General features: G+C 28.1%; 1 protein-coding gene across 1 annotated transcript in view; it reads left to right on the forward strand.

Moving 5' to 3' along the window:
• Positions 1-18,442, forward strand: part of LOC107450611 (gamma-aminobutyric acid receptor subunit beta) — a 481,963-nt gene that overhangs the window by 247,613 nt on the left and 215,908 nt on the right. Inside the window, exon 6 of the mRNA XM_071187317.1 lies at positions 12,830-13,374. Within this exon, the coding sequence (XP_071043418.1) occupies positions 12,830-13,374 (545 nt within the window). The remainder of the gene's footprint in view (positions 1-12,829; positions 13,375-18,442) is intronic.

Below are 18,442 nucleotides of genomic sequence, written 5' to 3' on the forward strand. Positions count from 1 at the left end.
GCTTTTTTACGCGTATTTTTAATTATTGTTACATTTATATATGAAGTAAAAGCTTCAACATTTTACCCCATTTAAGTATGGAAACTATACATCTAAGAGATGGGGAAAAAAGTTCACTAAATAGCAGGTTTTCAAGTGCCTTCAGGAATTTTTAAAATTATTTGCTAGGAGTTTGTAATATAGAGAATTTGCAGAAGATAAAATTACTCAATACTTACATGATTTTCTAAGCCCCTATGGAGTAAATATGATATTTTTTTAGTTAAAATTAATAATTAAGAAGTCTACTGCTCTCCTTAAGTCCATCTTTCCAAATTGTTAGCTTAAAATTATTTACTCTTCAATAATTCTTTATTATTTAAAAAAGTGCACATTAAAGTTTTTAGCTTGAAAAATTTGACTAAAATGTACTTTAACACTTTACTATTTACTTTAACACGAAAAAAAACTATTAACCAAATTTACCATTTCAATTATGTTTACTTGTTCTTTAGAAAAATTACAATTTCTTTCCCAGAAGAGTAGTTAACTTAACAATTTTTAAATTCGGAAATAAATATTATATCAAATAAGATTTTGTAAGTTTTATTTATTTTGCAACTATCATAGAATATATTTACAATTTATGCATTTATAATTTATTCATTGTGAACTCCAGAGATTTGAACCATATTTTGATAACTTCTTCCGCCCTACTGTTAGTACGCCCCTCCTCACTGCAATGTACCTGGAAATAAAATTAACTTTTTTAGCGTATGAGAAAAATATACCGAACAATAATATTAAATTGGTACAACCAGCAGTAGATTTCTAAAAAGAAGCAATACTAACTAGATAAAATACTGAGTTAGATAAAAAAAAAAATATTAAAACTGTTTATTATTTTCGTTGTACTTCTACTGTATATATCATTTGAGTACATCAGAATATTTAGATATAAAAAAAGCTATTTCCCAAATTTTAATCACATATTACACGAAAAACTTACATACATATATATAGTACAAATCTAAATTAGAATATTTCATAAAATTGTTTCATTCAATCTTTTTTTTCCTAGCTAAAACTTATATGAAAGCCAGCAGAAAGTTATAAGAAAAAAATCAATTAATTATTTAGTTTCTGTTTATTTATTATTATTAATTATTTCGTTTCTGTTTAGTATCTGTTCTTCGGAATTTTATCTTTTTTTTCTCTTTCTTTTCATTCTCCTTATTTTATTCTCTCTCCTTAGCTGCTATCTTCATTCTTTTTCAGAATCTTTTGCAGGAACTTTGTAGTTCAGAAGCACAATTTGATTATATTTCAGTTACGTAATTTTTAATCTCTCAGTTATTAAAATTGTAAAAATACTATTCCTTTTGACACTAACAACATCTTTAACATACTAGAGGAGTATAATAGTACATTTTAACAATTTCAGTCATTTGTTTTACCATTTATTATTTAGTTCAAGTGAAGAATTACATTTTACAATTGCATCTGTTTAAGTTTTTTGAACAAAAAATACTCAGTTAGAAAATTCTTTAATTTCTGAAAAATCACTAATAAAATCTAACATCTAAACCAAAATACTTTAAAAGACTGTTTGGAGTATCAGAAATTAAGATCCACTTCTGAATTCTTAATAATGGTGGGGGGGGCATTAACTTCCAGTGTGGGGAAAAGAGTTCTGTGTTCCTTGACCCTAGTGTGTTACCATCAGGATTTCCGTGGGACAGTAAACACTTTGCTTGTTTAAACCACTTTAAAACGACTGGATTAAAAAACAAATATGCAAAAAACAAAGTTTTTGGACAAATAAATATTTCTCCAAAAACTGTGATTAAATTAAAGAGACATAATGGTGTTAGTTAAGTGTAATAACATGATAGAATGCGTTGAGCAATGTGTCATAGCAATTTTGAACAATTGGAAACAATTTGGAGCAACAGCTTTAAACTTAAAATTGTTTTACTTGACTTTAGAACTAATTAGAAATTATCCTTTTTAATGCTGCATAAATATATGAACAAAACAAAACAAATTGCCAGCTTTCCACACCCTTGCAAAAAAATTAAAAAAAAATTTTTTTGAACAAGTATAAAGCAGTTTTATCACAATATTTTTTAATTTATTTAAAAATGTTAAAATATGTATTTTTGTCAAACTGTGATTTATGTAGTTTGTAGTAGAGATAATTTCCAGTGAGCTATTGATGTATAAGTTTTCTGCAATATTAGACAATTAATGAAAATTTCACTTAATAAACTTCATTAAGAAGTTTAAGCATGAGTTTGCTAAATGCATCGATATATAGTAAAATGCAGAAAAATATAATACATTAACGGAAACAGTCGGTCGAAAGCTTTTAGAAAAAATCCTGTTTTTGCAACTTTGATACATACTTTGAATCGTCTTTTAAAGCTAACATTTTAATCATTAATACTTTAACCCCAAATAATAAGCACAGAAATGCACACTTGGAAAAATAGGATATTTAAATAAGAGATGTTTTCAAACAGTATGAAATCAAACAATTCTTCATTTAATGTAATCAAAACTACTAACAATAATATAATGCAGAAGTAATTGAAGAAAAATTAACTTGATAAAAATAAAGTGATAGTATCATAGATATATCATACAAATAGATAATATCATAGATATTGTCAGAGACATAAAGTCATTGATTAAAATTAACAATATTTGAAGTACAATTTCTAATATGTGGAACTGATTGGAATAATACTGATGAACACACACACAAAAAAAGTAATAAACACATATATAAGTTATTTATAGCGAAGATAATTCGAAATACTTTGCAGTTTGAATAAATGTTAACTCCCCGAGAAATTCCAATTGATTTTGTTTTTTCATTTTATAATTCAATTGAACATTTACCAAATGTTTGATTTTATTGCCCTCTGTTTTTGCGTGATTCATCAATCTGTACAAGAGTTGAAGAATTTATAAAAGCAAACCAGAAGTTTCAGAATTTGTCTGAACTTATAACACATATTTAATACAAATAAAACACATCTATTTTTCAAGTGCCAGTAAAATAAAACACTTCCCTTAAAAACAGCAAAAGTAGTGGAGGTAAAAGCAGTAACATTTTACCATTCTACTTGAAGATAAAGTGGATGTAGCCAAGAAACTTTTACTTTTTGATGATAGGAAAATATGCGATTTAGATTCATAAAAAACTTTCCAGTGCAGTATGAATCAGAATAAAAGCCCCCCCCCCTACGAAAAAAAAGGCTAACTCAAAAACATTTAACCTGTTGCTAATTATTCTGAGAAAACAAATAACTATAATATTAATCAGAATGAAAACTATAAACACAAATAATTTTACCCGTGTGTAATCATTATTTAAACGGTGAATTAATTATTTCAAAATTGAATATGAATAAAAAGGCAGTGTTCTGAAGAAATGAAGTATTTTTTTACGGAAAGGGTAAAGAGGGGGCATCAAAAGGCCGGCAGGGCCCTTCTAAATATGATAAGGGAGAACATTTTAATGATGAAAGGTGAATCAGAAGCTTTCATTATAAATTAGTTGGAAACGGAAATGATGATGATTGTGCATCAACATGGTACAGTACATGGAATATATATTTATTATTTTTGATAGTTAATTTTAAAAGACAAGTTTTGGAGTGCTTTTATTTGTTGTTATTGAAGCATGAGCAGCCTATTTAATTACTATTTTTAATATCAGCAAAAGTAATCTAAAAGAATTTTTAACAGTTGATTTGTTTAAGGGGAATTATTAGTTTCGAATTTCATTAATTTTGTTTACACAATTGTTTGTACAATAAAAAAGGAAGTAATTTGAATATAGTTATTTCTATATACATACTTAATTTTGGTATTTCAAATGAGACTTTATGGAGCATCATTCTCAAACCCTGATCTTTTCCAAAGAGCCTCCTCCGAAGTACATCAATAGATTTATGAAAAAGAAGATTATTCATTCAGTTAATAAGTTTAAAAACAATCGAAATTATTCATACATATTTTGTTATGTTCATACGAGCACATTTATTATTTAGAACACGAAACGATTAGTGCTTTGGCAAAATATTTGGCTAAAAAATGGTCAAATGTTGAATATTTGGTTGCAGTATAGCAATATTTTTTTAAAAAAAAATATTAATAAATATTTTTCTACTTATAAATAAGTTTATTCATTATTGAAAACTATTACATCTTATCTATATTATTGGAATGGGTTGAAGGGAAAAGAAAAAATTAAACAAGAAATACTTATTAAAAAAGCTAAAGTTATAAAGATGAAAAAAAGAAAAATGGAAAGAGAAAAAAAATTATCTTAATTCGTGGAACAAAACTTCTATGTTATGAACAATATTTTCTGTTAAAAACAGTATCCATAAAGCGACATTAACAGAAATATAATCGATTAGAAATGTGTTTCAAAATGCTACGTTATTTAAAAAGCATCAATAAAAACGAAAGATTATATACAGAAGCGAAACCGAAAAATCGATTTTAATTCTCAAAAGAAAATTTTAAAGCTTTACATTTCGGCATTCCAATTTTATTTTCCAGAAAAAGTGAAGAAAAAGGGCTTGAATAAAAATATTTCTAAAGATAATTTAATATTAATATTGATTTGAAAATCACTGTAATTACCTCAAGAAAACAAAACTTGACACTTGCTTAGTAACCATTTATTTCCTTTCTCTAAAATCCATATATTTTAGATGATAAATTTCAAAATCAGCTTTTAAAATACGAGGAAATATTTTTAACTCTGATTAGCTGACTGCTGTTTTCTTCTTTTTCTTTTAAATGTTGTTTAATGTTGCAAAATAAATAGTCAGAATATTATTTGAATATTTGGTCAGAATATTAATTCCGTATCGTGATCTACTTCCAATTTTATTTTCCAGAAAAAGTGAAGAAAAAGGGCTTGAATAAAAATATTTCTAAAGATAATTCAATATTAATATTGATTTGAAAATCACTGTAATTACCTCAAGAAAACAAAACTTGACACTTGCTTAGTAACCATTTATTTCCTTTCTCTAAAATCCATATATTTTAGATGATAAATTTCAAAATCAGCTTTTAAAATACGAGGAAATATTTTTAACACTGATTAGCTGACTGCTGTTTTCTTCTTTTTCTTTTAAATGCTGTTTAATGTTGCAAAATAAATAGTCAGAGTATTATTTGACCCTGATTTTGACTCTGCGATATTTTGTCAAGGATATTTTGCGCGATATTTTGGCTGAAAGAATTTATCCCGAGACCAAGTGCTATAGACTCTCGTAAAATTTACACCAATCTTATTAAAAGTGTGTTTAACCCATGGTTCTTTAAAAAGGTAAAGTTAAAAGAAACTGCCATGAATCTCATCAAAATAGTGTTTGTTTGCTTCGTATTACTCGCAACTTAACTTTTTTAGAAACACATTATGCTAGAAACTACTAAAGGTATCAACAAGCAATAGTTTTGCTACTTGATATGACAATGCTAGGTAACTAGATAAGATATTTCAAATCAATTACAATATAATAGGACTATTTCACGTATAAAACTTGTCTCGTCTCATTTGCTAATAAACTGAGTAGGCAAAACAGTACTATGTAGGCAAAACAGTAAGAGAGATTTCCGTATCGTGATCTACCGGTGAATAGTCCTCTGAGCAACTTCCATACAACAACCAGGAGAGATTTTAAAAAAAATTAACGGAAGGAGATCAACTTGAAGAATATTACTCGTAGCTACATCTTGCACGCCTCTACATATTTTTTAAAAAGTTAGCAGCTTCAAATCCATTTGGCTCCTTGGAGACAGCAGTTAGCGCAGCTGCTCACAATAAATAAGTATTTCTAAACGGGAATTAAAATTTTAATGAGGGGGATTTCCAAGTCGGTACCCATGGCAAAATATTCTTCTAGTTTAGGAGAACTTCCAGTGGTCCACGAGAAGATAAGAAAATATCATAGAATGTTAGTAACCCAAAGAATATAGGTTGTATCCACCCTCAGGAGAACTTCAAAATGATTCTTTTTAAGTTTTCTCAAAGTACAAATTCCTTTTTTTTTTTTTTNTCTTTTTTTTTTTTTTTTTTTGCATTAGCAATTGTAGTTGGGACAAATAGGGAAACTGTGCAGAAAATCGTCATGTCTTGGCAACTTCCTGCCAGTGGCCGGCAAAAAACTAAGAAACGAAAAAAAAAACATCAAAGAAAGGTACAACTCGATAGGTACAACTCTTGAAAGGTACAACTCGTAACCATTCCGGGCAACTATCTATACATTTTTGTTTTCAAATTGCAAGTTTGAATCCTATTTGGTACCTTAGCAATTTTGGTTAGTGCGACAGATCATGATAAAGAAGTATCCCCTGAAATCAGTTAAACAGAAAAATTTGCATTATAATCTAGTAAAAAATTCTTTTCTACTAGGGAATATTTGTTTATCGTAGCCTGAGGCAGAATAATCAACAGGTCTTGGCAGTAGCTATCTCGCAAATAAAAAAATTAAAAAAAAATAATAAAAAACATGGGAAGAAATATTTTGGGTAATTGTATTTTGGTTTGAGTATTTTGTTGAAGGGTATATTTTGTAGCCACTACCCTTGGCACACCTCTACATGTTTTGTTTTTTTAAAATTTATACAAGTTTAAAATTCACTTGGCACCATGGTGACTAGTAGGTGTAACAAATATCACCATACGGAAATATCCCCTCTACTCATAATTTTGTGCATACCATCTCTACTAATGTTTTTGTACGTAAAGTCAACCATGATCAATAACATTTAAGTATTGTCTTCAGTCTTATGTCTTTAAATGTCATTTTTTATTAATTATATTGTAACGTGATATTTTCATTCTAGAGATATAGTCATCTTTTAACTAGTATAACATTAATCGAATAGCTGGCTCATAAAAAACGCAATTTTAATGCTTGATACAATTTTTATGAATTCTCTATGCTCGGGAAATTTAAATTTATTATAATAGTAACTTATGATTAAAAGAAAAAAACATGAGTAAATTTTGTATAAGATCACCGCTGCGGTAGCAATACAAGATCCCTTAAAATATGTGTTTATTTATTTTGAAATTTTAAACATTTTTTTGGCATCCTCTAACCAGTAACTTCATTTCCAATCAACGATTTGATCTGTAGAAATCAGAGGATTGAACTATAGTAATTTAACTGAATGAGATATTAACTATGTTTTATTTTAAAACTGTAAAACTAAAAATATAAATCAATTTTTTACGCATCATGTAGGCTGATCAATAAATCCTAAATTGTAAAATTTCCATTTATTCCGAGATGATAGAAAGAAAGATGGAATACATTTAACGTTAGGGCTTGGATCAAATCAAAAAGATTTAATCTAACTACACCCACCAATGAAAAAATTTTAATCTGTAAACATAATATCTGATCAACATGCGCATTTACTTATCTCTGCTTAATTTTAATTATTATATCATGATTATGATTATTTTAAACATTATATCATTATTATAAATGCTGTTTCTCAAATTTCGTCATTATTATAAATTTTCCTCGTGCGTTGGTCAAGCTTTTACATGCATTAATAAAGGCATGGACTCATGATTCAGATATCATTTTTAGTTTTTAGTTGTCGGTGATGACCGTGTAAAAATAGTTTGAAAAAATTTACAAAATATTTATTACATAAAAATGCACATTTTAAATAAAGATCAGGAAGCATTTCATTTGAAAATAAAAGCAAAGGTAATATAATGGATATGAAAACTTTCTAACAAGGAACTCAATTCCTAAGAACTCAATTCTTAGAACTCAATTCCTATTACTTCCCTCAATTTTTTCTTTCATTTGTATTAAGAACTCTCTTTCTATCTGCGCGACCGTTTTCTAAAGAAATATACAATAACGATGTTTAGTTAGAGATACTCTAATTATCAGCGAAGCGACTCTTTTAATATATCTTTTCTAATGAGGAACAGAGTATCAAAAAGAAAATTGATAAAAAGAAAATTTTCCTTTACTCCTCAAAATTTCGCATAATGAGAAAACGAAACGAGATGTGCAATTAAAATTTAATCGTTTCCTCTCACGTTAGATTTTCTCTCAAAACTAGAATGATATTTTTAGAATCTTATCATTCGCTTTAAGGTATAAAATTTTCTTTTCTTAGCAGCTGCTTCTCACCTAACTTGTTGATACGATAATTGCAAGTTTTAACGCAACTTTTGTTATCTCTCTTTCATTCAATTAATGAATGTTAATCATAATTATCGACAGCTTGCATTATATTTCTCTGCACCAGAATTCAGCAAAATAATTATGCAACGCAAGCAAAAATAGATTTATGTTAAGTTTAATTGACTATATTCACTTTTGTAATTAATTTGTGAACAGATGCATAGTTGGGAATGTAGCAATAAATTAATAATATAAAAAGTAGAAAACTTTCTTTAAAAAAAAGTTGGAAAATGTGTATAAAATGTTACAACTAAAACTTATGCTGCAAACTTGTTCTAATTTTAAATTATTTTAGAAATTGGTATTTTGTATTGTGTGGATAATGTGTTTCATAAATTCCTGATTTTATTGGGCATTAAACAAACACGCGAGCTTGGAAAATATGAAATTATAGGAAAAGAGATTTGGAAAATTTAAAAAAGTCCATTTTTAAAGATAAAAAGAGGAAGCAAATTTTTAAAATAAATATCCAAATTAATATAACAATTATCCAGGATTTGAAAATATAATCTGTAGCAAACGTACTACTGTAACAAACATTCTAACAACTTTTTTCACTCTAACAATTTGATGAATGCTATGACAAATGTATACTAAAACTAATACTAAAACAACTATTTTACTATAACAAATGTACTGCTATAAAAACACTATGACAACTATTTTTCTACAATAAATGCATGTATAATAGGACAAATGTATACTTTAACAAATGTACAGTGCGCCAAACAAGAAAAATATGAACCACCCTGAAAAACTTGTGATCTAAGACTCAATCTTAATGATTGAGGGGTGATCACAAGTACGCTGATTAATTAGTGAAGACGATATTTTTAGTTGCAAAATCAGAAATATAAACGTACTTTCACTAAATAAACATACATTTTTTTCAACGAATTTGAATTTCTGACAAAGCATTTAGATTCTGAAAAAGTCATAGATTTAAAATTCAATTTCTCAGGGACTATTGAACCAAATTTGCTGAAATTTTGTATTTTGCTATGTAAAATTATGTTAAAAATTGGATACTTTACTTTTTTCGACTTTTATTGAATAAAATAATAAAAAATAACAAATATTTACTGAAATCTATTTTTTGCTTCGGATAAACGGCTTTTATAAATGTGTGCAAAAGTTTTTAAATTCGGTTAAAAAAAGAGGAAGCAAATACTCGAGGTATGGTGAAATACGCAAGCAGTAAAATTGACGTTAAAGGGTCCAAATTTTAGATCGCGCTCCTTATCAAACTGTGGTAACCATATTTTCTAAATTGCTGCTATTACCTCTATTTCGGGAGTCAGAAATCCGAATCCGTTGAAAAAAAGGTATGTTTATAGATCGAAAGTACGTTTTTGTGTCTGATTTCGTAACTTAAAATGTAGTGTATAATTAATTAGCATATTTGTGGCCACCCTCTAAGGTTAAGTCCTAAAACATGAAGATCCGATCTTTAGATCAAAAGTTATTCCAGATGTTCCGTTTTTTTGGTGATTGTGTATTACTGCAGCAAATGCTATAATAGCTATTTTATTATAACAAATGTATACATACTATTGCAAACGCACACTGTAACAAATGTACTACTATAACTTAAACTTTAGCAAATATTTTAGTATACAAATTTATATGTATAAGGGATGCCCGGGACATCGCTTTTTCTTCTATGCGTATCACGGTAGCGACATCTAAAGTGGGAAGAAAATATTGTTGTTCTCAATACTCACAAGTCAGTTCACTTGGTGTTACCGAAATGTTTTGTGTTTCTTATAACGTGTTAAAATATTTTTCCACGTTTGCATGCTGTTATTATTTGTTTAATACAATGCAATAAATTTTTAAAATTTGTAATGTTATTATTGTACAAACATAATGAGTAGTGAAAATTAAAATTTATTTGTTTAAACAAATTTGCAGCTATTTTTTAAAAAAAATGTACTATCCGGGCAAGACGGGACAGCCAAAGTAGAATAAAAGTGTAAAATAAAAATTAAATTCTCCGTATTTTGCGAAAAGCATTAAAATAAGGCAATATTAACAGCAACAAAAAATATAAACTAGCAAATATAACTTAAAAAATTATTTAAAAAAAATTATAAAAATAATTTATAATTAATTAATTGACAGACTATATTTTAAACTTCCAGTTTTGGCCGCTTCTTATGATGCAGTAGATGTGATGTTTAGGAACATTTTTTGTCGATTATTCTTTTATTCTGACATTAATTTCTGTGATCTTTGAAATATAATTATGTGTCCCATCCTACCCGGGCAAGATGGGACAATGTTCTATTTTTATTTATGTTAAGTTATTATTATTGAACTTTATTATTCATTTATTTTCTGACTGAGATATGTAAGAGCAATTTTCCCACTATATTTTTACAATATAAAAAATATGAAATTGCTCTAGTTTACTAATTTTTAAACCAAGTTTCCTTAAGTGGTCCATCTTGCCCAGGCTTCCCCTACTATGAGAAATGCATACAAATTCATATATACTATGAGAAATGTATAAAAATTTATATATACTATAACAAACGTATACTGTAATAAATACTGTAGCATATGTACTACTGTAAGAAATACTATAACAACTATTTTAGTATAACAACTGCTTGTATACTAAGACAAACGTATACTATAGCAAAAAGTACAACATAAATTTATACGACAAAAATAAAATTCTTATTCATGTTATTTTAATAAAACTTTTAGAAAATATGAAGAAAGTCAACATAAAGTTCATGTAAACTCCAAATGTATTTTATTTTTAAATACTAAGTTCGATTTCCAAGTTTTTAACGCAAAGAATAATAGTGTAACTTTTGGATGAGTGAAAGACAAAATTATTTATATGAACAATATAATGATTGTAGTATATACGCGTTACTTAGTAAGATAAAACACTTAAGACATAACTTATATCACTCTACAAACTCTAAATCTTTCTAAAAGTATAACATTTGAAACAACTATTATGACTAACAATTTTATTCATTTGTTTCAAACGCTTTGTTAACATGTCTAAAGCGACCATAAGTGATTGCACTACGAAAAAAAGTATGATCAAAACTACCGGAATACGGTTAAATTTACTATATTTCTGGCTGCATGGAAACACTCAAAAGCATGGTAGTTATTACCGAAGAGCTTGTGTAAGGATTTTAGTAAAATTAACAATAAATTATTGTATTATAATATGTGATAAAATTTCGTATATGCAGTAAAATTTGTTAATTTTATCATGATGCCTTAGAGCATGGCATAAAAATAATATATTCGATTAAATTTATTTTTCAATTTCGTATTTTAACTAAATGTGTGATAATAAGAACTATAATTTCGAAAACCAGAATTTCCGTTAAACCATTACGATATAAACGAAAAAATTCGATAATGAATGGTTTAAATACCGTATATTTTGGTTTTATTTAATGGAATTATGATTTTTTGCCAGAAATTTCATCACTATGCAGTGTAATAATTTTACAAAATTTTTTATCTTAGTGTGGAATCCAGTAAAGAAGATTCTACTGCTAGAAAAAGTAGTTTGTCGATGCAAATTAATTTATATAATTCCTCACAAATTGAAAAGTACGTTCAAAAAGCGTAAACAGATTATAAATAGTAGTAGGCATATCCTTTATTCTTTTCTTTATAATGTTTGTTTTTTTTTACGGAAATAATTGACTTTGACGTATTTTTATTTATTCGAGTGCTTTTTTCTTCTTTTAACTTGATGAGTCAAATGTGACTGGTAACATTTGTTTGCTTTGATAAAGGATAGTTTTTGAAAATACCCCCTTAACTATTATCACTTAATTTAACGGTGTAAAGCTTCTTTAGCTTAGAAAAATATTAAAGTGGAAAAAATTGACATGTTTCGAGTGCCTAAAAACAGGCACCTATTTTCAAGATTTGCCAGGTGTGACTGAAGGAAATTAAATTTGAAGAAAAAACTCGCTAGATTACCACTAAAACAATGGAAAATAAAATAAATTTTAAATACCAAACAAAAAATAATGATTAAAATAAGCAAATCAGGACAGGATGCATTTCGAAGCTGCATTTAGGGTTACATTGTGCTTTGATTTGAGTCTGTCACATTGGTTTCAATCTGCTCCAGCTGCTTTTCTTATTTTATTTTAGCATTCATGTAATTTTCCATTTTTTTTTCGTAGGTAACTTTTTTTATTCTGTTTTGATTTCCTCATTCACACCTGATGAGTCTTGAGATTAAATGCGTTTGTCCGAGTGCTCGTAAGATATTCACTCTTTCTCCTTTAACCTCTTCTCCTTATGATTACGGGCTTCAAAAGTCTAAAATCCATTGCATGAAAAAATTGTTGGTTTAATGAATTAATTCTTAAAATTTATGAGGTTGACATGTTGATAATATTCGTGTTTGTAACGTCTGCATCTCTTCAAGTTCCGGTGTTTTATTATTATACATATCGAGTTTCAGTGTTTTATTATTATTTTAACTATCCTGCTCAGCAATGGAGCCAAATAATTTCTTATTTAAATTCTGCTATTGATACCTGTAAAATTTTATTTTAAATATGTTTCTCTAACTGTTGAGAATTATTTCCCAGGAAACTATTCCCGCCTCATCTGTGAAATCTCATTCATCCGTAGTATGGGCTACTACTTGATTCAAATCTACATCCCAGCAGGACTCATCGTTATCATTTCTTGGGTGTCCTTCTGGTTGCATCGGAATGCCACCCCAGCGCGTGTAGCTCTTGGTGTAACTACTGTGCTTACAATGACTACTCTTATGTCCAGCACCAATGCCGCCTTACCAAAGATCTCCTACATCAAGAGCATAGATGTCTACTTAGGCACCTGTTTCGTCATGGTCTTCGCGTCTTTGTTGGAATATGCAACTGTAGGCTATTTGGGAAAAAGAATTGCCATGCGAAAAACACGCAATCAATACCTTCAAAAAGTAGCAGCGAAGCATCACCGTCAACAATGCCCAATGGCACATCACCATACCCTTCCAGCTTCATCAGCAACGGGTGGTGATGGAGGTGCTGGTGATGCTGCAGTGCTAATCTCAAGCAATCCTGAGATACCTCTTGTTAGACCAGCTGTAAGCCGGTATCGTTGTGATGGTGTGAATTCTGCAAGCCAAGTGAGTAATCCTGTTTTTTAACTAAATTTTGCAACTAATCACAATGAACTTCAGGAAAATAAAATTGAAAAGATGACTTCGATATTAACTGAAATCATTTTACATGTGTATATAAAATAGTCAATTTTCATTGAAAGATGAATAAGTCAATTTAAAGCTGAAATGTCGTTTATTTACTTTTTTTTACAATTTCAATAATCATTGTTTAATTTTGCAATTTCATGAAATTGTATATAATTAAAAAATCATTGATTAACCTTCACCATTTCTTAAAACAAAATCATTCACACAATAACCATTATGAACTTCATACTTATATCACTTTTCAAATGCACTTATACAACTCTTCAAATGGATTTATACTACTTTTCAAATGGACTTATACCAATTTTCAAGTGGACTTATACCACTTTTTATATAGACTTAATCCACTTTCAAATATAAGGTACATGTAAGCGGTACAGCAGTTTCCAATAATGCAATTTTATAAATAAATGTATGGATTTGAAAATACCCCAAGGAACATACAATAAGTATGCGAAGCTTTTTATTGCTAAAATGTATACTGATTAATCAATATACCAGAGCTGAATAAAAGCATAGAAAACTTATCAGATCTTTGTACAAATCATATGTTCAGCATAAGCACAAATTTGATATTAAAAATAATATGAATACATAATGTGAACTATATATGATGATTAACTTCCCAAAGTATTGGATAAAACGAGTGGAAAAGTAGGAGATTCCGGAATCCTAGTGTTATCTAATCTAACTAGGGGATTGCTGACTGATTGATATAGGTTGAATGTGCAATATTATGATGCTTGTAATATATGTTATGAGAAATGATATTGAATCAAGGTATTTTTTAAATATATAAGTTTATTACATCGATGAAAATATTTACGCAAAATGAGTTGTAAGCATTTACTGATCTATAGTTTTGAAACTGGATTTGATTCTAGAATTTGGTTGTAAACTTTACCCCTCGATGCAACATATATTTTGATAATTACGCGTTTTATTTAAATTTTTATTTATTTATTTTTGCTTGCGAATCTTCATTTTTTGCTGCACCGTATAAAATCTATTGTCAGCACTGTAGGAATCCCTCAAATAGCATCTAGTTAAAAATATTGTTACGTACTTTGAGATATTATGGAAATTTTTAAAGAATAAAAAAAGGTTTTATTGAAAAAAAATTGAAATGAAAAAAACGCTACGGTATTAGCTTATTGTCGCACGGATTGTAGTTACCCAAACAAATTATACCACTTTTAAAGATTCCTAAAAGTTAAAGATGGAAATTAGTTGAAAAAGAATTTCCCCTTTCAGTGGATAAATAAACTAAAATACCATATTATCCACCATGGCAAACATCAGCAAATTGCTATCCTCATTTAATAACTATTTATAGCTTTCTGAGTTGAGAGCGATTGTTCCATAGTTTTTGAAATGCAAAATTTGTGTATGTTGTATTTAGTATCTAAAATTTCATCAGTCAGATTTTACCCCTTTCCTCTCCTCCGTTAAAATCACGTGGTGAGCTTTAGTTTTCTATTTCTCATGCTTGTGATATTTCCAAGAGTTAAACAGCAATGCACCAAAAATATTTTAACAACCATCTGTTGTGCCCGGAATTTCTCTTATTTGTTATTTTAAACACTGGAAGACTGCACCAGATTATATTTTTAATGGAACAAGAGATAGTAAGTTTATTTTAAACTTTGTGTCAGCACTATCCATATATATGTATATGTGATAAGTAATTCGTAATCTTAGCTCAGCTACTTATGATCTTTGTGAATCCACGTGGCTCGTGTTCTGTGATTTGTTTCTTTTTAAATATTGTGAAGATTATGGAGTCAGAGATGTATGGGCATATATGGATTACTCATGGAGTTTTAAATTTCAAGTCAAAAGGAAATTCCAAAAATCAAATATATATATATACAAAAAATAATGATTANTTTTTGGATAAATAAATATTACTACATATTCTTTTAATTCTGTTCATTTCATTAAAAGTGGTATAAAAATATGTATATATATATATATATGGTATTTATATATATATATATATATATATATAAGCTCAAACTGAAGATAAAACAAGGAAAAACTATAGACATATGAAAAAGGGGGGGGGGAATAAATAAATAACAAACAACTGATTAAAGAAAAGGATGAATTTTTGTTTTTTAAAAACCGGAAAAAAATATATAATCTTTTCATCAGCCCACATGATTATATCCGCAAAAATGAGTGCTTATTGATATTGTATCAATATAGCCAAAGCAAAATATATTAATACAATAGTGCGAGGAGCACTCAAAAAAATTTTTTTACAAAAATTTAAAATTCTGGTTTCAACATAATTTACAGTAAACTGTATTAGAAATAACATATTATGTTGGCTTTGAATCTTATATTTTTGTACCTTTCAACAATATTAAAATTGCTTTCAATTTTATATTAGAGAATGCGGGGATACTATGCATTGAATGCATAAATGAAAGGGTTTTTGAGTAGAGATTTATATTTTTTCGACATCATAATTTAGTTTAGGCATCATAAATATGAAAAATCGGGTTTTCAAACTTTCTGCAATATTTCTCAAAATATATTGTATGATTTTTAGGAACCATCTCTACCACTATTTAAATTGGATACTAAATTTAATTTGATATATAAATTTAAATTACTATAAACTCTTTTTTTGAAATAAATTATATCATCTATCGTTTTCTTACGTTCTTATCTTGTATATTTTTATACTTTGATGCAGCATTTATGCATCAAAATATAAAAATATACAAGATGCAGTTTTTATTTTGAAACAGTTTTATTTAGAAGGGTCTTAGTTTAATGGCTTAAGTAAAATTATATTTGTCCATCTAGCTACTTTCTGGGCCCATAAATTATGCACGAAGTCTTACCGCCATATTTACTTTTACATGTGAAAGGAGATACTCTTTTTGGCAATAATCAATGGAAAAAATGTAAAAGGTTTTTCAAAATTTGATCTACAAATTCAGATGGGAGATGAAAAACATCAAGAGAGTGGGGTCATAACATGGGGTCGCTAACCACGTGTAGAAGTTTAATATCGTGAAATTTCTACGAGAAAACTGCAAAGGATACTCCAAAATTGCTATCCATAAGCATATTTATTTGATTTATTATTGCAAAAGTTGTTCGAAGTGATACCCGCGGAAACCCTTGAGCACGACGCCTACAACTCTTGCACACCTCAAACTCGAAAATTCTTGCGCACGTTGCCTACAAAGACGTAAAAACGATTCTCGGGGGCGTGGAACATGGAACAAACCTCAACTGACTTCCACCTTTCGTGTTTTTCAAATTCAGGAAAGGCCCGCATTTCTAATTTAGAAATTTCACCCTTTCAAGGTGATTAATGACCCCTTGTGCAATTATAAGTTTTCATCCTTCTTATGCCTTTTATCACTTTCCTACGTTTGTCTGTCAAACTTTGGAACCCGTTTTATTAGACTATTCTTCATGCGCAATATCTTCACCAAAAATAATCTTAAGATTTTCTTAAGAAAATAACATCTTCTTCAGAATCAACTCTATCTCCAAAGCATCTTAAGAATTTTTGAAGACGTTTTATAGATATTTTGAATAGCTTTAAGGAAGTTTGTCTTAAAAAATCTTAAGAAAATCTCCTAAGACATTTTAGTGAGTTAATGTAATCTTAAGATCTTTTTTAGTTCACACAAAATTTGTCTTGTGATATTTTTTGATGATGATCAGATTTTAGTTCTTTTTTTATTGTGTGAGAATTTTAATCATTCTCGAATTAAAGTATATATTTTAAAGGTTTTCTGCTTTTATTTTCTGTCATGAAACATACAATAATTTGAGATTGAAAGGAAAATGTTTTATTTAACTTCTATTTTAAATGTGTTATTTTGCTTCTATTATAAATGTTTTATTTTACTGCTTTCGTTAAACGGAATTCAATATACCATCAGATCAATTTTTATCAATAGAAAACTCTCACGGTATTAAAATTTAAGTGATTGGAAATTGTTTCAATTTGTATGTATAACAAATTCCCTTTCTTCGATTCTAATTTTAAAAGTTTTTATATTTATATAATATACCTGAATAATAAAATGACATATTATTTACGCCGTTAATGTTATAAATTAAGAAAAAGATCGCATATTTACAGTAATTATAAGTATTTTTTTCATGAATTGATGTAAAAGATACGCTTAGCATTCACAGTCAGAAAGCAAGTATAATTTTACGAATTTTTAAAATTTGTGTTCATTAAATTCGCTTTTAAGTACAAATATTATATATTTACTCATTAAAACTGTAAGTACCGTTTTCCTTCACAAATGCTTTAGGCTTCCATTTTATTCCATTTACTGAAAATTAACAAGTCTTTTATCATTGGCATACGAGATAATTGGTGGCCAAGCTTTTATCAAAGAAAAAGCCATCAGAACCGACACTTTTCGTTCATCCAATTGGCTCAGCCCTTCTTTCGTTTTCTCTCCCCTCCACCGATTGAGGCAGTTTGTTTACATTTGAAAGCATGGCAGCTTGTGGTAAGTGGGTGATGTCATATATGCATAAATTTGGTAAGTTTAAAACTTATGCTTATATATTATTTTTATTTTCATTCCTAATTGACGATAGCGTTTTTTTTATTAATACATTTCTATTTATTTGTATATAAATGCTAATGAATTATTACTGTTACAAATTGTGTAAAAAACGTTAAAGCTAGGAGCTAACTCTAGTTATAATGTACTTTTTATTTCTGTTGTAGTTTTATATTTATGTTTTATCATTAGAATATTAAGAAGAATGTCTTTAAAATTCGCTATATTTGTTCTGTAGTGTTTGACAATAGTTCTGTAGGGGTTTTAAATGTTTCTATAGGTATAAAAAAAATCTTTTTTTTTTCGAATAAATCAATTTGCTTTTCTGTTTATCATGGTTTATAATCAAGAGCTTTCACAGAAATTCTCTCAGAGAATGGAAGGATATTTAAATAAACAAAGCATATTATTTTCAAATTCTT

Source organism: Parasteatoda tepidariorum, chromosome X1 (genome assembly GCF_043381705.1).
Source record: "Parasteatoda tepidariorum isolate YZ-2023 chromosome X1, CAS_Ptep_4.0, whole genome shotgun sequence".
Classification (NCBI taxonomy): Eukaryota; Metazoa; Arthropoda; class Arachnida; order Araneae; family Theridiidae; genus Parasteatoda; species Parasteatoda tepidariorum.